A 21,050-nucleotide genomic window follows, 5' to 3' on the forward strand; every position below is an offset into this window, starting at 1 on the left:
CCCGCCAATCCTTGAGTGATGGCTTCCACAATGTCAAAGTTCTCTGCAGCTTTAGCATGCAGTAGGGTGCTTGGCTTTCTCTTTTCTGACAGACAAACGGAGGCTCCAGAGGAGAAGCAGTTTGACAGAGAAGCAGAAAGCTGTCAGTTCTTGGCCCAGACACCTGTCTGAGCCCCGCCCATGCAGGCACCCCCCCACCCCACCCCACTCCCAGGCAAGCAGTCCCTGTGTGCCCTGCTCCCAACACATTCCTGGTTGCTTGGGGGCAGCCAGGAGGCCCTACAGCCAGCATGCGTCATGGGCAGCCTCAGCAGCATTCCTGATGTCTGCTGCCGCCTGACTTTATAAGGGAGGAAGTTTGGGAGTCAGAGCTGCTGGGCAGGATGGCCAGTGGGGGATGCCCAGGGCCCAGGGGCAAAGGGGGGCAGTTGGAGAGCTGGACGTGTGTATGTTGGGGAGGTGTATCCAGTGGTACTGAGATGGAGCAGTAGGTGAGAGATAGTTGGGGAGAGAAGGGGGGTCCATATTCATTCATTCATTCATTCATTCATTCATTCTCAAATACAGCAATGCAGCCATGGAAAAGAAGAACCAATCTGGGGGAGACAGAAGGCATGAGAAAGATTTTAAAACCTTCTCCACAAAAACTGAACTCAGGGGTCCAGACAGGCTTAAAGAAGGAGATGAAGGAGGAGAAAGCAAGAGAGACACAGAAGGCTGGATGTCGGAGCAAGCCTGAGGCTGTGGACAGGAGTGAGGAGAATGAGGCAGGGGCGCTGCCAGCCAGCTGGGGAGGGAGAGGGGTCCTGCTCTCCGGCGAAGCCAGACTTCTTCACCATAGCTCCTTGGGGTTTGGCACCAGGTGTGCAGATGCTGTTCCAGATCCACATCCTAGGCAGACAGGGGTGAGGCTGGGAGAGTCCTTATGAGAAGTCAGAGGGGGGCTGTGGGGGAGTGCTCTAGGAGGGCCAAGGCAGGGATGAAGGGCTCTCTGTCTCCCCTATGGGTGTAATGTGGGTGGCCCTGTGTGAGAGTAAGGATGGGCCAGGTGCCCTGCCCCAGCAGCTGGGCCCACCCTGAGGTCACCCAGGTCCCGCAGAACTCAGGCCAGATCCCCTCCCCTTGTGCCTCCAAAGGATGTGCTTTTTCTTTACCAGCTTTCTGTCCCCAGGCCAGGGCACTTCTGAGGAGGCTGGGAGGGATGGAAACTTATTTAGAACCAGAGCTACAAACCCCGGGGCCAGTGGCGCTGAAGATCCCTGCCCTCCCCCCTTCCATTTCGGAGCTGGGAAAGCATGCTGTGTGCTGATCCTCAGTCCCCCAGAGCATCCAAGACCTGTGCATGGTCACAGTGGGTGGCACATAGCCACGAATGTGACTGAGTGCAGGTCAGTGCCACGTATCACAGTGTACGGAGGGGAGTGTGGGGCAGGTGAGGACGTGGTGCGATGGGTCCCGTCTGGCTCTAGACACTGGACAGGACCCTTCCTGAGCATGCCTGGCCCTGTGCCTACTCGGTGTCAGCCCCCACCTCAGCACGTCCCAAGGCCCAGTCCTTTCAACTGAGCTATCACCAAGCTTATTACCTCTGAGAGTAACCAGGGGGAAGGTTACAGGGAAAGACTTCAGGTCAGATCAAAGGGACAACATAACCTGCTCATGGTGGTGACAATGGGATCACAAGAGCCAAGCCCAGATGCTTACTACCTGCCAGGGCTAGCTGCCCGGGAGATGCACACACACCTGCAGACTCATAGCACTCACTGCTCTGGCTCTCCTTCCTCCCTGCTTCCAGCCTGAGAGTCCATGACCCAAGGCCACCTCAGAGGCCTGCTGACCACCTGCTCCTCTCTTACCCCACAAGCCATGCCCATAGGAAAAACAGTAGTTTAGTTCAAAGTCACACGGAACTTAGACAAGTAGCTGTTCCTCTTGGCAGATAGTAGCTTCCCAGTAGAATGCGGGACGCCAGGCTCTACGTGCTCACGGCAAATGGCCTCCTCATCTCAACCCTATGGGAACCTTGGCCGGGGTCAATGTGGGCCTGTTCCTCTACATTCCAAGAACTCTTGAACCACAGGACTCACTGTCAGGGCACTTGACCTTCTGTTTGGTTGCAAGGTCAAGGAGGCCAGGGCAGGGCAACAGTTTCCTCAGCTATTGGCTGAATCCTGACCCTGGTCCCTGGCTTCAGTGGCTCGTCCTCTAACCAAGAGCTTAGAAGCCACCCAAGCCAAGGGTAAATATATATATATATATATATATGTATATTTATATACATATTCTTATATATATATGTATATTTATATATATATATGTATATGTATATATATAAACATTTCCAATTTAGGGACCTCTTCTAGAAGGTGAGTATCCCTGAACTGGTGGATTAGGCGATGCTAAACTTGGTCCATAGACACTGACAGGGGCAGGGCTGGTACCCTGGGCTCCCAGCCACATGTCCCAACCCTGGGGCCATGTGTGGCACAGAGGAAGCGGGAGGGAAAATGAGAGGTTTGCTGGAAGAAGCAGCTCAGAGTCCACCCAGGCTGGAGGGCCGGGGTGGGGAGGAAGCAGGGCCTCAATGGCGTCTTTGTAGGAAGCCCGGTCGCTCCCCTAGCCTGAGGCACAGGGGGTGGGGCTGCTGTGGTATGGAGCAATTCTGAGAGGCTTTTCCTTGCCTTATAATTTTCCTCCTTGTGCAGGGAGACGGCTGGATTTCCAGGCCCTCTTCCATATCTCCTTTCCCCAGCTTTCCTGGCCCTGGGGGTGGGGTGGGGTGGGGGGGCCCTCCTCTTAGAGGGCCCAGGCTGAGGTAGGGGGTCTCGCGGGGAAGAAACAGAGCAAGGGACCTTCCTCACCTGGCATTGGGCCTGCTCAACAGCCCCTTCCCCCAACAAGGTCCCGTGAGGTAGCTCCCGTTTTACCGGTGAGGAAACCGAGGCTCAAAGGGGGCACCACCTGTGCTAAGACGTCAGGAGGAGCAGTGGCAGAGCTGGATTTGAGCCCCTGTGCTCGAGGCTCTGGAGCTGGGTGTTGTGGTATCAGGGAGGGGCATGTGTACACAGAAGCAGTGGGGGGGGGGGTTATTGTTGCGTGTGAATCGGAAGTGGGGCAGCTGGAGGAGGGTGTGAGAGCTGGCCCCTTGCCTGGGGAAGACACACTTTTTCCCTTCCTGTTTTCAGGGTCTCCTGGGGTTGGGGAGCGCGAAGAAGGGAGGGGAGAGCATTTGCTTTCCATGGTTGGCTTGGCAGCCGGCCTCTCCTGGTGTGGCTGGACGCGGGTCCGGTTCTGGGGCTGGCTGGATCAGGGAGGGCTCTTCTCCAGGGCTGGCTAAGGATGGCATGTTCCAAAAGCCAGTGATAAGTGTCGGCCATGCCCACTGGGGGTCTTAGAGGTCAGGGAAGAGGGTGGAGAGGCAAGGGCGTGGGCAAGAAGCCTGGCCCAGGGGGGCTGTGGGGCCACCCCCTCTCTTGGGCTGAATCCAGAGTCAGAAAGCATGTGGAAGCCTGTTGCTCATCTCTGAGCTCCCTTTCAGCTCTGGGATGAGAAACCGTTAGGGGTAGGGCCCTTGGGGAGGTGCCTTGGGGCTTCCCCGAGCCTGGCAGACTGGGCTTGGAGACAGTGAGTATGTGAGCTGGGAAGGGGGGTTAGCGGAAGCAATGACTGTTGGTCTGGACACAGGCCTGGACCAATTTGGCCCAGCTTGTGCTCAAGAGTCTGTGTGTCCTGGAGAAGCCACCACTCCCTCTGCCTCAGTTGCCCTATCCGAAGGGGATAATCCCACAGGTGGAAGTCCCATGTCCAGGAGACCAGAGGAAGCAGGGGCTTGGGATGGGGACTACCTCCACCCCCCCCTCTCCCCCCACCGCACTCCCCCAACACCTCCTAGCCACATGCAGCCATGCTCTCTTTGGCTTCAGTCTTCCCATCTGTGCAGCCTGGATGGGGAGCCTGACACAAATCTGGCTTGCCCAGCCCAGCTCAGCCGTTAGTGGCTGATAGAGAGGTGTGGTCACTACAGCAGGTATAGTGCAGCCACTTCTGGCCTAAGAGGCCACAAGCCCAACTCTCCGGGGCTCTGGACCCACCTGCCAATGCCCCAGAGACATCTGTACCAGACACACCCAAGCCCACCCAGCTCCAGCCAGACTCAGTGTCATCTGTTCCCAAACCTGCCTGCCTTCCAGAGAAGGCCTCACCACCCACCCACTGCTGGGTGGAAATCTGAAAGTCGTTTTGGACATTCTCCCTCCTCCTTCCCCATGTTCCAACCATCTTGCCCCCAAATTCTCTTTCAAATTCATCTCCCCCTCTTGCTCTTCTGTGCCATCCCACAAGGCAGATGGTCACCATCCCTTGTCTGGCTCAATGAAGTTCCTGCCTTGTTTTGCTAATAGCAGCCACAGTTAACCCAAACTGAAAGTCACTCTGTCATCTTCCCTTGTCTGGAAGCCTTCGATGGCTCCTCATTGCCCCATGATCAAGCCCCCACCCTAGTATGGCACTGAAGGTGCCGGGTGACCCTGCCCCAGCCCTGCCAGGTTTTCCTGGTCACCTCCCTTGAACACCCCACATGCCAGCCTCACTAGACCTTGGGCTGTTTTCCATCCACGACTGACAGGTCCCCACTCCCAGCCTTTGCTCAGGCTGGGCCTCCTGCCTGGCCAGCTCTTCTTCCCTCTCTGCCTGTGGAATGCCCTCATGCTCCTTTGGACAAGACAGGAAGTCTTCCCCCACCCTTCCCTACAGCCCAAAGTTCCTTCTCTGCAGAGACGCTCAGCTGTGGCTTGGGGAGTTGTGCCACTGTGGCCTCTCTGCTAACTCCCTGTGTCTACGGAACAAGACTGGCTCTGCTTGGTGAAGGGAGATGGGAAGCGGGGGGGGGGGGGGTCCAACGTGGGGAGAGGGGCAGCTGCGTTCTCTCTGGTTGAGCCAGCCGCAGGGGCTCTGTCTGCAAGCTGGCCCCAGCTCTCTCCCCCACTGTGTCTCACCTCCCGGCTTCTCTTCAGTCCTCCTCTCCCTCCAGGACTCCAGTGCCCAGGCAGGGGGCTGGATACAATGGCTGGGGCGAGGTCGGGGACTGCCCCAGCCAGGGAGTGCTTTTCTGGGCCTGTGGTGACAGAGTCTGGTGCTTGTTTTTAAAGAAAATAGCATCAGAGCCCCTATTTATAGCTGGAGGCCATAGCCACAGACAGGAGATGGCTGGGGCTGAGGCTGTGCAGGCTCCCGCTCAGGCAGGGGCTGGGGGTGGGGCCATTCCCAGGCCCCCTGCCCCCCTTTCTCAGCCTCTGAGGAAGTGCCCGTGGGATCCTGACATCCCCTATGACAGGATGACAGGATGACAGGATGACAGGATGTAGCCTGTGCTTTGGGGTGGGGGAAGGAGGGGACTTGGGTGAGGGGATGGAAAATTTCTCTCAGGATTGGTCCCTGGGGCCCAGAGCCCCTTGTGGGAATGCGTGGAGGTGAGGGTGTGTTGTGTCTGCTGGGAAGACAAGGAAGGACCTGTTGGGGGTTGCCGGATGCAGAGCCAGTGCTCTGGGTTGCCACGGGGACGGGGATGGGTGAAGGAAAGGGAACAGAGCAGGGTCAGAGGCCGAGAGACAGACACGGGGAAGAGACAGAGGGATGGGGGAAGAGAGGCCTGTAGCTTGGCTGACACCATGTGGAGAAGGGGATAGAGAAGCCAGGAGAGACTTCAAGTGGAAGCCTCTGTGCCACAGAAAGTCTTCATGGTGCTCTGGGCAGTGTGGTCAAGGTCTGAGCTGGATCCAGTAAGGAACGGCCCGAACTAAGCATCTCTGTGCCCATCACCCCAGGAGGCCAAGCCTTGCCCACTCCCACCGCTGCAGGGCCCAGGGCCTGGAGACCCTCAGTCTCAGGGTGGGAGGGCCAGACCTGTTGGAGGCTAAGAAATGCTGTGGGGGCATGGTGGACCCCGATGGGCTTTGTCACCAAGATTCCCTGAAAGACGGTCCTGGGCTGATGAGGCAAGGTAGTGCCAGGGCCACTGGGGACAGGTCTGAGCCCTGGCTTGCTAGGGGGCGGATTCCCCCAGGCCTGGAGGTGTTACTGGCAGAGGCTGCGGCCTGGGCTCACACCTGCCGCCAGCCTCTATTCGGACCCCTCCCTTGGTTGTGCCGTTGGAGGCTGTGGCGTGGCTGTAGCCTGAGGCATGTGTCATGGAGCCACGGCCACAACCAGTGACTCAGACAGTTAAAAAAAGGAGCAGCTTGGAGCGGTGACTCAACTGGCTCTGGAGGGGCTGGGTGGGTCCGGCTGGTACAAAATGGGGTGGTCTGGGTTTATTTTTGGTAGGGTGGGGCTGGGGCAAGGGGGTGGAAGATGGGAACTGGGGGTGGAGGAAGGCCGCTACCCTCATCCCGGGAGAGCCCCGGCGCTTCATGCCAACTTGGGAAAATGGTTTCTAAGTGCCGGGGAGCTCAGGCAGGCTGGGCCGCCTCTCTGCCCCCCTTCCAGGCCCAGCCCACTTCGCTGTATGGCCCCAGACAAGCAGCTGGCTGTCTCTGGACAGAAGCAGAGCCCCCTGTCCTATTCTCAAGAGGCTTGAGCTCAGAATTTTACAGCTGACCTTGGGGACTGAATATTCTACCCAGAGGCCCAGAGAGGGAGAGTCTGCCCAAAGCCACACAGCAGGGCTAGGTATCCCAAGGACTGTGGTTGCACAGCTGGCTCCAGTCCCTACATCTCTCCTGCCTCAAGGCTGTCAACAGTTGGAGGGACAGTCCCCCATCTGAGTACCTGACTCTGGTGGAGCTCAGCTGGGCTTCAGATGGATGGCCGGAAGCACACGGGCGCCAGATGCTGAAAGATGGAGCCTCAGCCGGGGGCGGGTGCCTGGATTCTATTAGAACATCCGGGGAGCTGGCTGAGCTGTGCCCAGTGGTCTTTTGAGAAGAGGCTATGGGGGTGAAGGCAGAGGATGCCCACACACCGGGATCTTAACCTGAGTGCCCAGCCCCTGCCCAGCCTCTTATCTAGAGTGTACCTACAGCTGGCACTCTCTGCAGCCAGTTTCCGAGACTCACTTCCTCTCATCTCCGCCAGCTCTGGTCTCACACATACATGGACTTGGGCATCACCAACATCCCCAGTGGGTCCAAGCAGCTCAAGGCAGAGAGGGTCCCTCACTCCCTCAGTATGGATTCTGTTTCTCATGATGCAGTGACTGTGCTTAAGGAGCAGTGCAACAGCCCCATGGGAGCTGTGAAAGCCATTTCACGTCACCAGGCCCTGCCTTCCACCCTGACCTCCAGAGGGGCCCCAGGCTTGGGCAGGGAGCAGGAAAAAGATGGGTGTCTAGGCTCCCCATCCTACAAAAGTTCCCGGTTCCTGCTCATTCATTCCCACCCATCTGCTCTCAGAGTCTGAGTCTCATTTGCTCATTCTTTCAACACATACTGATTGTGTTGCACCCAGGGCCAATGATCCATCTGAGGGGCTGTTAGGCTTTGGGATGGGGCTGGGAAGGGCTGTCCTGCTGCTGCTCACAGTGGGAGAGGTGTTTGGGCCTCTGTCCAGGGAGTTGGCCAGATGCAGGACCCCCTCCCCCTTTCTGAAGGGTTCTGGGCAGACAGCAGCTGGCTGAGAGCTCCCTTGAGAACCCACCTCCCCTTTTCCATGTCACTGAGTCCCACACAGACTTGCTCACAGGGCTGCCTCATCCAATCCCCTACTCTGGAACCTTTCTCAAATAATCCCCTTATTGCTAGGCTGCCCCTACTGCAGAAGAAAATGGTAATAACAGAAAATGCAACCTCAGGAGCGGGTACCTACTAAGCATTTACTCTGGCAAAGGGCTTGAGTCCTCAATACACGTAGAAGGTAGGAATCATTTATCCCCATTTTACAGAGAAGACTGAAGCTCAGAAAGGCCAAATCACTTCCTGAGGTCATGCATCAAGTGGTAGGGCTGGAATTTGATCCTCGGCTCTCTAATACCGTGTTCCTTACCACTGTGTGCCTGTTCTCCTGCCTCCCGCAGCCCTGTAGAGGTTCCTGGAGCTGAGGACTCCGAGGAGGGAGAGGTGGAGTGAGTCAGGACTGAAGGGCGGGAGAAGGCACACTCTTAGCTGCTCCAAGGCACCCAAAAAGGGTGATTTGTTCCTTCCCTGACCATGGTGGGAAGTGTGTGTGTGTGTGTGTGTGTGTGTGTGTGTGTGTGTGTGTCTGGGCCTGAGGCCGGCCTGGCCAGCCTCCAACTGCAGGAGAGCTGGGCTGGCCCCAGCTGCTGTGCACAGGGAAGGGGCAGGGAGGGGTTGGAGTCGTGGGAATCAGCATCCTGGGCCCACTGATATTTATAGCTGGCCCCTCCTGAAATGTGGGTGGGGGAGGGTTGCTCTTAGGTGGGAAAGGAAGTTGGTCTCCTCTCTCCAGCCCCCACCATCTCCCCAGAGAGCAGGCTGGCCCAGGCCAGAGGCCCTGCTTCGGCCCTGGAGTTGGGGGGTATGAATCCTGAGCTGGAGGTTTCCCCCAGGATCGCTGGCTGCAGGGTTGGATACTCTCCTTGCTAGGCCTTGAGCCTGGCTGCTGAGCAACACTGTATGGTGTGTGTGTGTGTGTGTGTGTGTGTGTGCACACATGCATGTACATGTACCTATTGGGCATCATACTGATGGAAGTCATGGACTAGGGGGCAGAAAGGCCTGTAACCCCATAGTGAAGGAGGGCAGGGCCCCAGGAAGGAGAAGACCAGGCTGTGGCCCTCAGCAATCAATGGGTGGAAAAGGTCCACAGAGGTGGAGGTGCTGGAGCTAGACCTTGAAGGATGAGGAGAAACAGAGAAGACCAGTTCCAGGGAACAGCTTGAACAAAGGTGGAGGAGTGCCAGGGATTATGGATTATTACCTGATGGCCGAGTTCATCAGCCACTCTTTGGGACACAGGATGACATTGAATGCCGAGGCTGATATATCGGAGGGGGAGGGAGGGCCCAGCAGGTGTCTTTGGGCCTCTACAGGATGCTCAGGAATGTCCCGTTTGTTTCTAGGAACAGCAGGAATGGGATGTTGGGGCAGCAGAGGCCAGTCCCCATCCGTGGCTGGGAGAAAGCTGGGATTGTGTTCTGCTCCCTGCCTTCAGGCCCCCAGACCTGTTCCATCTGGGAAAGGACATCTTCCAGGGGCCCTTGGTATCCGTTTTGATATGGATTCTTTGAAAGCCAAGAAGTTCTTCCTTGTATCTGACCTGAGTCTCCCCTGCTCTCAGTATGTTTCAACTCAAAGCAATTCCTTGGTTTTCAAGTCTTTTTTTCCATTTTTTTTTTAAAAAGCCACAGAACACTTTGCCAAAACCACATCCTACACAAAACCCAAATCTGTAAACATGCTCATGGAGCTACGATGCGTGAATTGGGGTGGGGCCGGCTTCCCACATTCCCGGGCTTAGCCACCTCTGAATGTAAAGCCCGGAACACCTTGGGCATAGTCTGAAAACCCCTGGTTGACTCAGTGATCAATATGTCCTTCTGTGGGCTCAGTCCTGTGTGGAGCAAGGCAGTGGATACCCCTGGTCTGCCTGCAGGAAGCTGCTGGTCCTGTGGCAAGGCCACCACCCAAACCAGGACACAAGGACACAGGGCAGGGAGGCTGGCCCCCCCCCTGCTAAGACTTGGTATGTGATTCTGAGAAAGTAGCCTCCCCTCCCTGGGCCCCAGTTTCCTTACGAACCATGGGGGGGACTCATCTGGGGTGGGGAACCCCTGTAGTAAGGTCTGGGGGCGGGGCAGCTCACTGACCCACCATGACTATTAAGCCATGAGGGAGACACACACTGAAATGGATTAGCACGAGCCGTGGCTGGAGGCTTGGCTCAAGCACATCGGAGCCACCAGAGCTGGCTCCACCACAGGCTGGGAATGGCTGGGTCTGGGCAGCAGCTCGGCGGGAGGAAGGAATGGTCAACAGGACAGGCACTGTTCAGAGCTTGGGGAGCCATGCCACCAGGCCACCTTGACGGCAGCCCTCAGTGCTGCTGCCCCACGTCTGAGGCGATCATGGCTTCATTTGCCACCGCAACCCTCAAGGGGGGTAGGGGACTTTCCTGAAGAGGATCTGCTTATGCTGTGACAAAGCAGTGAGGGTCCGGAGAGGTGGGGTATAGGGACACAGGAGCTGTTTCTCCCTTGAAGACCTGTCTCTCTTCCCTACTGGGGGGGAGGGGGTGCCTGGGCCCACTGCTGGGTGACTACCTTCCTGGCCCGATCTGGGCTGTTGTTGAGTGGTAACACTGTGGCCTGTGTGCCCAGAGAGTTGCCTAAGGCTGGGCCCGGCATTTCTGTGAGCCTCAGTTTCCTCATCTATAAAATGGGGAATGTTTCTTGACTTGCAGTGCTGCTGTGAGGCTGCGGCCCAACATGGTTAGTGTCCCCCATGGGCTGTCTCTGGAGGTAGGGGCCCAGTTGTAAGATGGCTCCACCCTCTCCCTTGTTGGGAATGATGCACCCTTCTGAGAAGCCGAGAGAGCTAGGAGCCCCTACCCTGGGGAGAATCCAAGTACAAAGTTGTTCACACAAACCCGGTTCATTCCAAAATCACTCACGTACGTTGAGTAATAATGATAATGTAGTACTGTTGAAACTGGACATATGCTGGGGCAGGGAGTACAGTGGAGGCAAGAGGGGAGCGGGGTGGGGTCAGGAGTTGGGGAGAGGCTGTGAAGGAGTAGAGGGACCAGCAGGGGAGCAGGCTCGAGTCCTGGAGGAAGGCTCTTTGTTCATTCGTTCCCGGCACTGAGTAGGAGCCACAGCACAGCACAGCACCCCCTGCCCCCCTCCTGTCCTCGCCTCCTCATCCCGGGCACCGCCCAGCCCAGGTCTGTGAGTGAGCTGGCTGTGGACATAGTTGTGCATACTCACGTGCACACCCACATCTGTGTGCGCCAGTGAGTGTGTACGTCAGGGTTATTTCCAACTCCCCCTCCCCTGCCTGCCCCCTCCTGGGCAGCTCGCCCAGTTCCCAGAAGCAGCCTATCTATACGCTTCCTTTGAAAGCTCCACGCACAGCCTGCTCCCCTCCTGCAGTCACTGGCAGCCGCCTGGCCCACCTGGCAGCCCCCTCCACAGCCCCCGGGGCAGGCAGCACTGAAAGACCCTTCTTGTCCTGCCCTGGAGGGCAGGCAAATGTTGGGTGAGGGGTGGCTCAGTTATACTTGGTTCTTGAACAGCTTTTCCAGAGTCTGGGTGGCCCGGGCCAAGGGCCTGGCCTCTGCCCTGCCCCAGAGGCCCCAGGGGCAGTAAGCTCACCTGCGCATACACACACACACACACACACACACACACACACACACACACGCTCGTGTGCCTCAGAGGCTGTCTCCAGTACCATTGGTACCCCAGAAGATCCCTAGAGGCAGAAGAATCTACCCTGATTCAATTCCTTGCACTTGATGCCTCCATGGCCCTGTTCTCTAAGCTGCCCCCATCAGTTCAGAGTCCTCATGCGGGGAATGCAGAACCCTCCTTACCAGGAACTCCTGCCCCACCCAGTCCGACTTCAACCTTCTTTCACCTTCTGTCTTTCAAAGTCAGCTGTGTCAGCCAGGTAAGAGGTATGGGGGCCACTGACCCCGCGGGCTCTGTGTTCACTCTGACCTCTCAATTTTACTCATGCTGTTCCCCTGACTGGAACGCCATCTCCACATCAGCTCAAACCCAATCTCCTGCACTGCTTGTCCCTCTGCTGAAGGCCTCCCATAGGGCTCAGAAGGAGCTGGACACCACACCTATCATCCACACCGTGTCAGCATGGCTCTAGCCTAAGGTCCCACGCAGGTGGGGAGCTCCCTCAGAGCAGGGATGGGGGCTCTTCCTGGGCTGCCAGGATCCTGTGTGGGACCTAGAACACTTTGCTCCCTTTCAGGGGTCCGAGTTTCCCAGTCTGTACCATTGGAAGTTTGGCCCAGATGGTCTCCAATGGGGCTTGATTCCCAGGCCTCATGGCCTAGGTGCTCTGGAATGTTGATGAATGTAGGGAAAACATCCCAGTGCGCCTCACTCTGATACCTGAGACCTTGAGGGCCTTTGGGCTTGGGGTTTCCAGTAAGGACGGGAGTGATGCCTTCCTCAGGTAGGGGGGCTGATCCTACCAGGAGAGGGAAGTAAGGCAGGCATGGTGACAGAGATGGGTTGTTGAAGGGGAATCTGCCTGGGAGTGGGGGAGAAGATACCAGCCCTCCTGCCCCCTCCCCACTTCCAAATTCTTCCTAAAGGTAGGGATTGGCTTAACATTATAAAACCCCACTGGTGCCATGCCACTTTTCTGCTCTAAAATCTTCATCGGTTCCCTGTTGCCAACAGAGCATAGGCTGTGGGCTGTATTCTGCCATTTAAGGATTCTGTGCCCCAGTCCAATGGCTCTTCCTGGCTTGTGCTCAAAATATGCCTTCTAACCAGGCTGCTGGTCTTCCTATCTCAACATGATCTGCTCATATCCACCTCAGTGCCTTAGCTCAGGCGGAGCTCCTGCCTAGAATACTGACCCCCTTCCCATCCTCCGAGCCTTGGCTCAAGGATCACCCTCGGCCCTGCCCCAGCTTGCCTGTCAATTTCTCTTCCCCATACTCTTCATCTGGATCTTTGCAGACATGATAGGATCTGCTTTAATTTGCTTTTCTGTGTCCTGAAAGAGTTCAAGTTTAGCCTATCCATTTCTGTGTACTCCTCATTGCCCAGCACCATGCTCGTATGTTTTTGTTGCTGAGAAGGTATTTGAGAATGGCTCTCGGTTGAAGCCCAAGGAGATGGGGGTGCTGGAATCTCTTGGCTGGAGTCTGCAGGTTGAATAAGCACCCTTCTCCAGTCACCTCAGATGGCCCCTTCCCACCTCTCCAGAGGCCCAGCCCATCACCCAGACCCCGAGACTTTGAAGGAGGGGGTCCCTGGGAACAGAAGCAAGGAGCCTGGGGATCCAGCTCTGACTCACCCCAGTGGGGGGTCCTCCCCTGACTCATTTCCCCTCTGGGTACCTCGTGATGCTGTCCATTAGAGCTGGCTTCCCTATGTGATGGGGAGCAGGGTGTGGCCTGGGCCCCTGGAAGGGAGATTCAGGCCCTTCTGTTCAAAGTTGCTTTTGGCAATGGTCCTGAAAGATGTAGGCTGAAGCCCTACATACATGAGTATGATTCATACATGGGTAGTAATGACTGATAGGCCCCGAGGCCACAGTTCTTATGGCCTTACCTCAAGGAGAATGCTGTGATCGCAGACTTCTGGCATTTAACAGAAAGGACATGCACCCTAGTGCCTCTCAGAAGGTGAACTGCCACTCAGTCTCTGCTGGGGTCAAGCACCAATGGTGGGGACAGGGAAATGTGGTGGGGGTTGCCCAGGGCTGTCTAAGGGACGAGCTCCTGCCGGGGTGCAGGATATCTGAGGGGCCCTAGGAGGCTGAGCCTGTCACTAACCAGGCCTTCTGAGTTAGGAGAGTGGGGAGAGGAGACAGGAGCTAGAGAGGAGAGCAGGAGGAAGGTGGTGAAGAGGCCGTACAGTCAAATGCACCTGGGGCTGGGCAGGGTCCCAGAGTGGTTGGAGGAGACCAGAGGAAGCGGCAGGCGGGAGAGACTGAGGTACATGTGGGACCCCATGGAGGGTGGGGCAGGGTGGCTCCCTGCCCATTTCTCACCATTCCTGGCCTGGACTGCTGAGGCTGGGGTACTGGCTTTTTGCTGTCGCTGAGTGTCCTGTGGGCACCAGTGCCGTCACCAAAAGCCTGCTGGGCTCAGGGAGCCCAGACAGCATTGGGCAGCCCCACTGGGTATAGCGGACTATCCTGCACGGAGGCCACACCCTAGGCCGACCGACTGGGGCCAGCCTCAGACAGCCAGAGCCCACAGAAGCCTCAAGATGGAGAGTTATCACAGGGGGGATCTTGCTTCTACCCCGGACTGGAACTCCCAGAAAGCCCAGCCTGGAATGGCAGGAGCTTGTCTCCCAGTGGGGGCTACTTCTGGGCCCTCTTGTCCCATTTTTCTACCTCAGGAGCCCCCCACAGCTCTGGCAGTCTGGGTTGGGGGTCTCAGGCCCCTTACTCACCTGCGGATGAAGGTCTGGCCAACATGACCAGGGTCAAAGCCAGGGCCAGGGCCAGGGCAGGGGCTGGAGGCGGAGGCTGCTGGCCGGAGCTCATCGCGGCCCGGCTGTGCAGCAGGATTTGCGAGGAGGAGCCGAGCAGAGTGGCAGTAGGGAGCCCGTGGACACCGAAGGCGCCAAGGCGCGGGCTGAGACAAGGCTGCTCTACGCCGCGGGCTGGGGCTCTGGAGCTGCCCGAGCCGCCGCCAACGCCTTACTTAACTCCGGGGGCGGGGCAGGCGCCGACCCGCGCTCCGGTTTCAGGCTGGGGCTCCCCCGTTGGCCCCCCTCACCCCCAACTTTCTTAAAGGGCCCGTGCTGGGCTGCCTCCTCCCCGGGCAGGGGTGAGAGGACCCTTACAGCTCCGTTAGACCCAGGCTCCACCCTGGAGTTTTGGAACAAAGTCGCAGAGGAGCCTAGATCCAAGCCCTCCCTGAGCTCTGACCCAAGGGCTCCAGGAGACCCCCTCCCGGGAGGAGACCTGAGCTGGGCAAGCCCCCTCACCTACCTCACTTGTCTCTCTCTTGCCCTGCAGGGATTGGTGTGTGTGTGTGTGTGTGTGTGTGTGTGTGTGTCTGCTCCAGGCCTAGGAGGACAGCTGTCTACCACTACAGAGACTGCTTTGGGGCTGCTTTCTCTGAGGCCTCCTCGGGTCTTCATTTGGACAGAGAGGCACTGGTCTGAGGTTCTGCACTGCTCTGTGTCCTCTGGCATTGTTACCTTGACCGTCTCTACCCTGCAGAGCCTCCACTTCCCAGCCTGTAAAGGAGAGATGTTCTAGACTCTCCCACAAGGCAGGAGGGATTCTCAATCCCACAGTATCATTTGCTTCAAAATAACCCTGTGAGGTGAGTGAGAACCACTCCCCCCACCCCTCATTTTATGGAAGAGAAGACTGTGGCTCAGAGCCGGAAGTGGTTCTTACAAGGCCCGAGGGGGAGTGTAGGTCCCTGGCCCTTTGGGACTAGAACCCCGGGCATCCTAACACCTGAATGCAGGTGTCTCAACTTCCTGGGGCTGCCTCCTGGAAATCTGGCCCCGGATTTAGCTCCCACCTAAAAGCTTTTGAGCCCTGCTCCTCTTGGCTCCCCCACCAGGCAACAACATCAGTCTTGTCCCAAACCACAGGAGAGAGGGCCCTCCTGAGACAGAACGTCCAACCCCGGAGACTCTGCCCGCTCTCTGCCTGGCCCCAGCATCTGCATCGCCTGGCCTCAGCTTCTCTGTCCAGCAGATGGGTGGAAGGGTGCCCCAGAGTGCTGTCCCCTCCCTTCTCTCAACAGAATCCTTCTTTCACACCTGCCTGCTCTAGCCCGCTCCCACCCCCACCCCACCAGCACTCTCTTCCCAGCTCCTCCCCACCTTTAAACATTTCTTATTAAAAAAATTATAAATTATATATTATAATGTATATTATATGTATAGATATTATATATTATATTAGTTTCAGATGTACACCATAGTGGTATATATATATTACAAAAGGCTCACCACAATGAGTATAGTTACCATCTGTCATCAAAGTTATAACAATATTATCGACTATTCCCTGTGCTGTTCTTTTCATCCCCTTGATGTATTTATTTTATAACTGGAAGTTTATACCTCTTAATCCCCTTCCTATTTTGCACCCCCCCCAGTTTGTTCTCTGTATTTATGACTGTGCTTCTGTTATTGTTTGTTTGTTCATTTGTTTTTTATTTTTATTTTTATGTATTTATTTTGAGAGAGAGAGTGCGCATTTGAGCTGGGGAGGGGCAGAGAGAGAGAGAGAGAGAGAGAGAGAGAATCTTAAGCAGTCTCCACGCTCAGTGTGGAGCCCGCCTACAGGCTCGATCTCACAACCATGAGATCATGACCCGAGCTGAAATCAAGAGTTGGATGCTTAGCCGACTGAACCACCCAGGCACTCCTGTTTTGTTTTTTAGATTCCACATGTAAGTGAAACCATATGGTACTTGACTTTGTATGACTTATTTCATTTAGCATCATACCCTCTAACTCCATTCATGTCGTTGCAAAGGGCAAGGTTTTGCTCTTTTCATTTTATGGCTGAGTAATGTTGCTTTGTACATATACACAACATCTTCTTTATCCATCCATCTGCCGATGGACACTGGGGCTGCTTGCATATCTTGGCTGTTGTAAATAATGCTGCTGTGACCAGAGGGGTGCATGTAACCTTTGGAATTGGTGTTTCTGATTTCTTCTTCCTGGAAGTGGAAATATTGGATCCAGAGGTTCTGCGGTTCTGAACTGCTGAATACCTAGAAGGGGAAATATTGGATCGTATGGTACTTCTAATTTTAGTTTTTTGAGGAAACTCCACACCATTTTTCGGAGTGTCCAAGCCCTCTCTTTCACTAGTGACTGTCCTCCCAAGTATAATGACACTTCATAGTTTGCAACAAAATTGAGCCCCATTTTACAGATGAAGAAACTGAGGTTGAGAGACATTAAGGGGCTTGAGCAAGTCTACACAGCTGCGAAGATGTGGAACCAGGTCTTTGACCCCAAGCCCAGTGCTCTTAACCACCACAGCGTAGTGTGATGGTGTGGTGTCTGTGTGGTGTTTGTAAATGCTGATGTTGAACCTAGGCCCTGAGTTCGAATCCCAGCTCTCCTACTTAGCTGTCCAACCTTGAACAAGTTGCCTCACCTCTCCTGTGACTCGGTTTTTTCCTTTGTAGAATTGGGTCAGTGAGGATTCCGTGCACTGGTGTACCTCATGTGCCTAGCCCGGGGCTTGGCATGCAGCAGACGTTCCATAGACACTCGTCCTTTCTCTTCCTTCTCTGTAGTCCTCACGTCCTTCTGCCCCTCACAGTTTGTACACAGCTTCATACCTGTTGCCTCCCTTGATGAAAAGTCAGCCCCTTCAGGGCTGAACTTTCCCCACCAGAGGCTGAACTTTCCCCACCAGAGGCGACTGCATACAGTGGGTGCTCAATAAATGTGCACTGGGGTTGGCTAAGAAGCCAGTGCTGCTGTTTTGTGGGGATTTTGGCAAACCGAAGGACTCCCATCTGGTTCACCCTAGGAGGCCTGGGGCGGGGCTGTGCTCAGCTGGTCTCAGTGGCAGTAAAGCCATTGATTCACAACTTGTCCCTGATTTTCCTTCTCCCCAGGTCAGCAAGGCACCTGGTCCTTGTGAGGGGTTAATTACTGGCCAAGTGCGGGCCCAGGGTTGGGGGTGCTGCCGGGAAAACTGTGCTTGGAGGAAAAGAGTTTTCTTTTTAGGAATGAAAGAAGAGGGGAAGAGAAGGCCTCTGCTTCTTTATGAATCAAAAAACTTGGGTGGAGATTTCTACCCACCCCATCTGCCCTCCCCTTCCCTCCCCCTCCCTCTCCTCCCTTCCTTCCCCCTTCCCATCTTCTCTCATCTCCCCAAATCCCACCCACGCAGACTTACCCACCACTACCGGGAGTATGTCTGTGGAGCCTCCAGACAAGTTCCCGCCCACAGCTGAGGTTCAAGTCAGGATTAGGTCGCAGCCTCCCCCTGCCTCGTTGCTAGCTAGGGAGAGAAACACAGGCCTGGAAAAATAATGGCAACGAGCACAGCAGGTACTAACCCGCACTTGCTTGTCTGCTGGGCCTTCCCAGTTTACAAAACACTCACCTGATCTCTTGACAACCCTGGGAAGTACGCGTGTTGGGGGATAGCATTCCCTTTGCGCTGATGAGAAAACTGAGGCTCTAGTGGAGATACAGGATGCTGGGGCTCCTGCACACAAAGCTTGGCCTTTGTCTAGCCTGTAGCCCAGGGCTGGAACCCTGGATAGGTGCTGAGCGACGTCATGCCAGCAGACTGGCAGAAAGTTGAGGCCCCATGTTGCTTTGGAACTGATCTCTGACCACCTCCTGCTGTCTCAAGAGCAAAGGCTGTTGGACCCGGCAGGGCCTGCTTCTCATTTGTCCCCTCCCTGGCCGCCTCAGCAGGCCTCCCCGGGACCCTGAAGGCCAGGTCCTGAGCAGAACTGACCAGGACCCACCTATGTCACGAAGTTCTCTGGCGTGGGCTGGCCAGGTGCCCTCGGTGACCGTCTCTGAGTGCCCCTGCCTTCCCGGCCATATCTCAACTTCCTCCAGGAAGCCCTCCCAGTCCTTTCTGCCTTTCCACAAACTCCCTGGAGTAGCGATCTCTTCTTCTGGTGCCTCCCAGGGCATCCCTAGCCTGGTCAGGAGGTGTTACTCAATGCCTCCCTTTCCCCTAGACTGACTTCTTCTCAGCAAAGTACTGCACAACACTTGGGGCCGGGGAGAGGAAAACCCTGAACACTCTCGAAGAATGAAAAAGGATGCCCACACCTCAGGTGAAGGAGGATTCCAAGTGTCCTGAAGCTTCAGAGACCTGTGGCATGTGCTGCCTCAGTTTCTCCAAGTGATCTGCCTCTGGGAGAACAAGACAACAGAAAGCCCAGCATCACCTACTTCCCTACCAGCAGAGTTCAGCTAAGACGCTGGACACGTACTCCTGGTCACTCTCACCCTCAATGATTCTTGGACTCAGTGCCGGCTCTGGCAGCAGCTATGGCTTGGTCCTGCCCCTGGCCAACGCCTGGCAGTCTGAGCGCCTCTGTGTTTTGCACTCTGACCACATGGGCTCCACCCAGGGAACCTGTGGCCGAAGCCAGCGTGCTGGTAAATGGTGGGTACTTATGCCCCAGATGGAGTGGCGTGTGCACTGGGGTGTACTCCAGCCGCCCAGGTCCTGCCCTCAGGGAATTGGCCTTCTGCCATGAAGGACACAGAGCCCAGGCCACTACTGCGCAAGGGGACACAAGCTTTTGGCCCCAGTTCCATGGCCCTGCAGTCTCGTGGCCAGGGGCTCCCAGGCCTGGGCTTCTGACCCGGGCCTCTGCTGGGAGTGGTCTTGCTTCTGTTCCTGGCTGGAGGCATCCATGGCGCTCCTGTAAGTGCAGGCAGCCTGGCTCAGGAGGGGCGGGGGCAGCTATTCCCAACAATTACACAATTCAGGAGCTCAGAAGTTGTGTTTGCTGTCTTCAGGAGCCAGCTGCGAATGGGAAGCTAGTGGCAAGGCTTTGCTCTGATCGGGGCAGGCTTTGAGCCACACCCATACCCTGCAGGGGAGACAGGGGTGAGGGGTGGTGCAGGATCCCCTCAGAGCCTCTGGTCCAAGGGGCAGGACTTATTTTCCACACCGTGTCCACAAAAGCTTGTGGCTTCAGTGGCTATGAGCAGCTGGCCACAGCTGACTCCCCTGGGGTCGTGCTATTTCTAAATGTTGGTTCATGCTATTAACCCCTGCTGTGCTCCACCAGCAGACATCAGCAGCCTGCAGAGAGTATGTCTGGGGAGGGGGGAAGGAAGAATCCTTGTCTGGATGGAAACTTTGTGAACATACTTGCTCCGAGTCTAGCACGGGGCAGGCAACTTTGGGGGTTAGGGCAGGGCTCCTAAAAGAGGGATGTAAAATACCTGCTCAGGACGGAAATGAAGCTTGTGATGGGCGTTAGGAGACGTGGGTCTGAGCTGGCGGCTGGGCAGGGCAGTGGAAAGAATGTCGGGTCAGGAGCCAGAGGTCCAGTTCTGCCAAGCCTTTTCTGTGTGGCCTCAGGTGAGTCACTTCGCGTCTCTGCACCTCTTCTCTCATCTGTACGTTGTAGAACCGCCATGATGCTTGCACGATGTTTTCCAGCAGAGATGCTGGCGCTTTATAAACCACGAAGGGCTGTGCCTGGTGGTTATGATGACGGCAACCGTTGATGCCAGGGTCCTACTCTCTGAGTGACTCCCAGGTGTCCCTTGAAGGAAAGGCAAGATGGACAGCCAAGAGACAGCCAGGGCACGCTGGCAGAGCTGTCTTCAGCCTGTGTGGGGCTCAGTGAGGATGCCGCCCTACATGAGAACACCGAAGTTCAGCCCCTACTGACCCCATTGGCTCGCTCTCCTTGTACAGTGAAATCCTGTGGTAGCCAGCCTCCAAGATGGCCCTCTGTCATCCCCCACCTTCTGGCATTTGCACCCGTGTTTAGCCACCTCCCACACTGAATAGGGCTGACCTGCGTGGCCACTAAGGGACTGCAGCAGTGACTGAGTGTGACTTCCAAGGTGAAGTCATAAAAGACATGGCAGCTACTGCCTTGCTCTCTTCTGACTGCTTGCTCTGCGTGCCAGCCACCATGACCTGAGGAGCCCGTGGGGGGCCCATGTGGAGAAGAACTCTGGCCTTTGGCCAACAGCCGGGACCAGTTCACCACTCATGTGAGCGAGCCATCTTGGAAATGGGTCTGCCAGCACCAGTCAAACCTTCAGATGACTGCAGCCCTTACTGCCATCTTGATTGCTGTCTTTTGAGGAGCCTGAAGCCAGAACCATCCAGCTATGCCACTTCTAAATTCCTGACCCACAGAAACTATATGCAATGGTAAACGTGTATTGCCATCTTAGGCTGTTAGGTTTTGAGGATAATTTATTATGCAGCAGCAGATAACTGATACAGACCCATCCAAGTATAAGTAGTAGTCCAGTGAGCCAGACTGGGCATGGCGCTGGGACTCTGCTCCCACAAGAAGGAACGTTTCCTTGATCAATCAATGGATCAACCCATTCATTCATTCATTCATTCAACAAATATTACTTTTAAAAAATTTTATTTATCTTGAGAGAGAGAGTGGGGAAGGGGCAAAGCAAGAGACTCCCAGGCAGGTTCTGTGCTGTCAGATTGTTCTCAAGAACCATGGGATCATGACCTGAGCCAAAATCAAGTGTCGGATGCTTAACCAACTGAGCCACCCAGGCGCCTCTGGGTGTGTTGATTTTGAGGTGCTTGTGAGAAACCCAGTGATACAGTGTAGGCTGTAGGATGCGTGGGTCAAAGCCCCCGAGAAGGCCTGGGCCAGGGGCACGTCTGTTTGGGAATTGTTGGAGGACAGACAGTGGGACTGAAGCAACAAGAGGGTGGGCTTCCCTGGCGAGAGGTGGGTGGGGTAAAATG

General features: G+C 55.9%; 1 protein-coding gene and 1 long non-coding RNA gene across 2 annotated transcripts in view; both read right to left on the bottom strand.

Moving 5' to 3' along the window:
- Positions 1 to 14,305, bottom strand: part of CSPG4 (chondroitin sulfate proteoglycan 4) — a 45,683-nt gene extending 31,378 nt beyond the window's left edge. The window contains exon 1 of the mRNA XM_040493316.1: positions 14,054 to 14,305. Coding sequence (XP_040349250.1) covers positions 14,054 to 14,147 — 94 coding nt within the window. The 5' untranslated portion in view covers positions 14,148 to 14,305. The remainder of the gene's footprint in view (positions 1 to 14,053) is intronic.
- Positions 14,306 to 16,047: 1,742 nt separating this feature from the next.
- LOC121042023 (uncharacterized) lies at positions 16,048 to 20,119 on the bottom strand. Its single transcript, XR_005795943.1, has 3 exons — positions 19,532 to 20,119; positions 17,502 to 17,606; positions 16,048 to 16,356 (listed from the first exon to the last, which is right to left on the bottom strand). It is a non-coding gene; the product is annotated as an uncharacterized LOC121042023 (long non-coding RNA).
- Between the last annotated feature and the right edge of the window lie 931 nt (positions 20,120 to 21,050).

This window comes from Herpailurus yagouaroundi, unplaced genomic scaffold (assembly GCF_014898765.1).
Source record: "Herpailurus yagouaroundi ecotype Mexico unplaced genomic scaffold, PumYag 184, whole genome shotgun sequence".
In the NCBI taxonomy this organism is placed as follows: domain Eukaryota; kingdom Metazoa; phylum Chordata; class Mammalia; order Carnivora; family Felidae; genus Herpailurus; species Herpailurus yagouaroundi.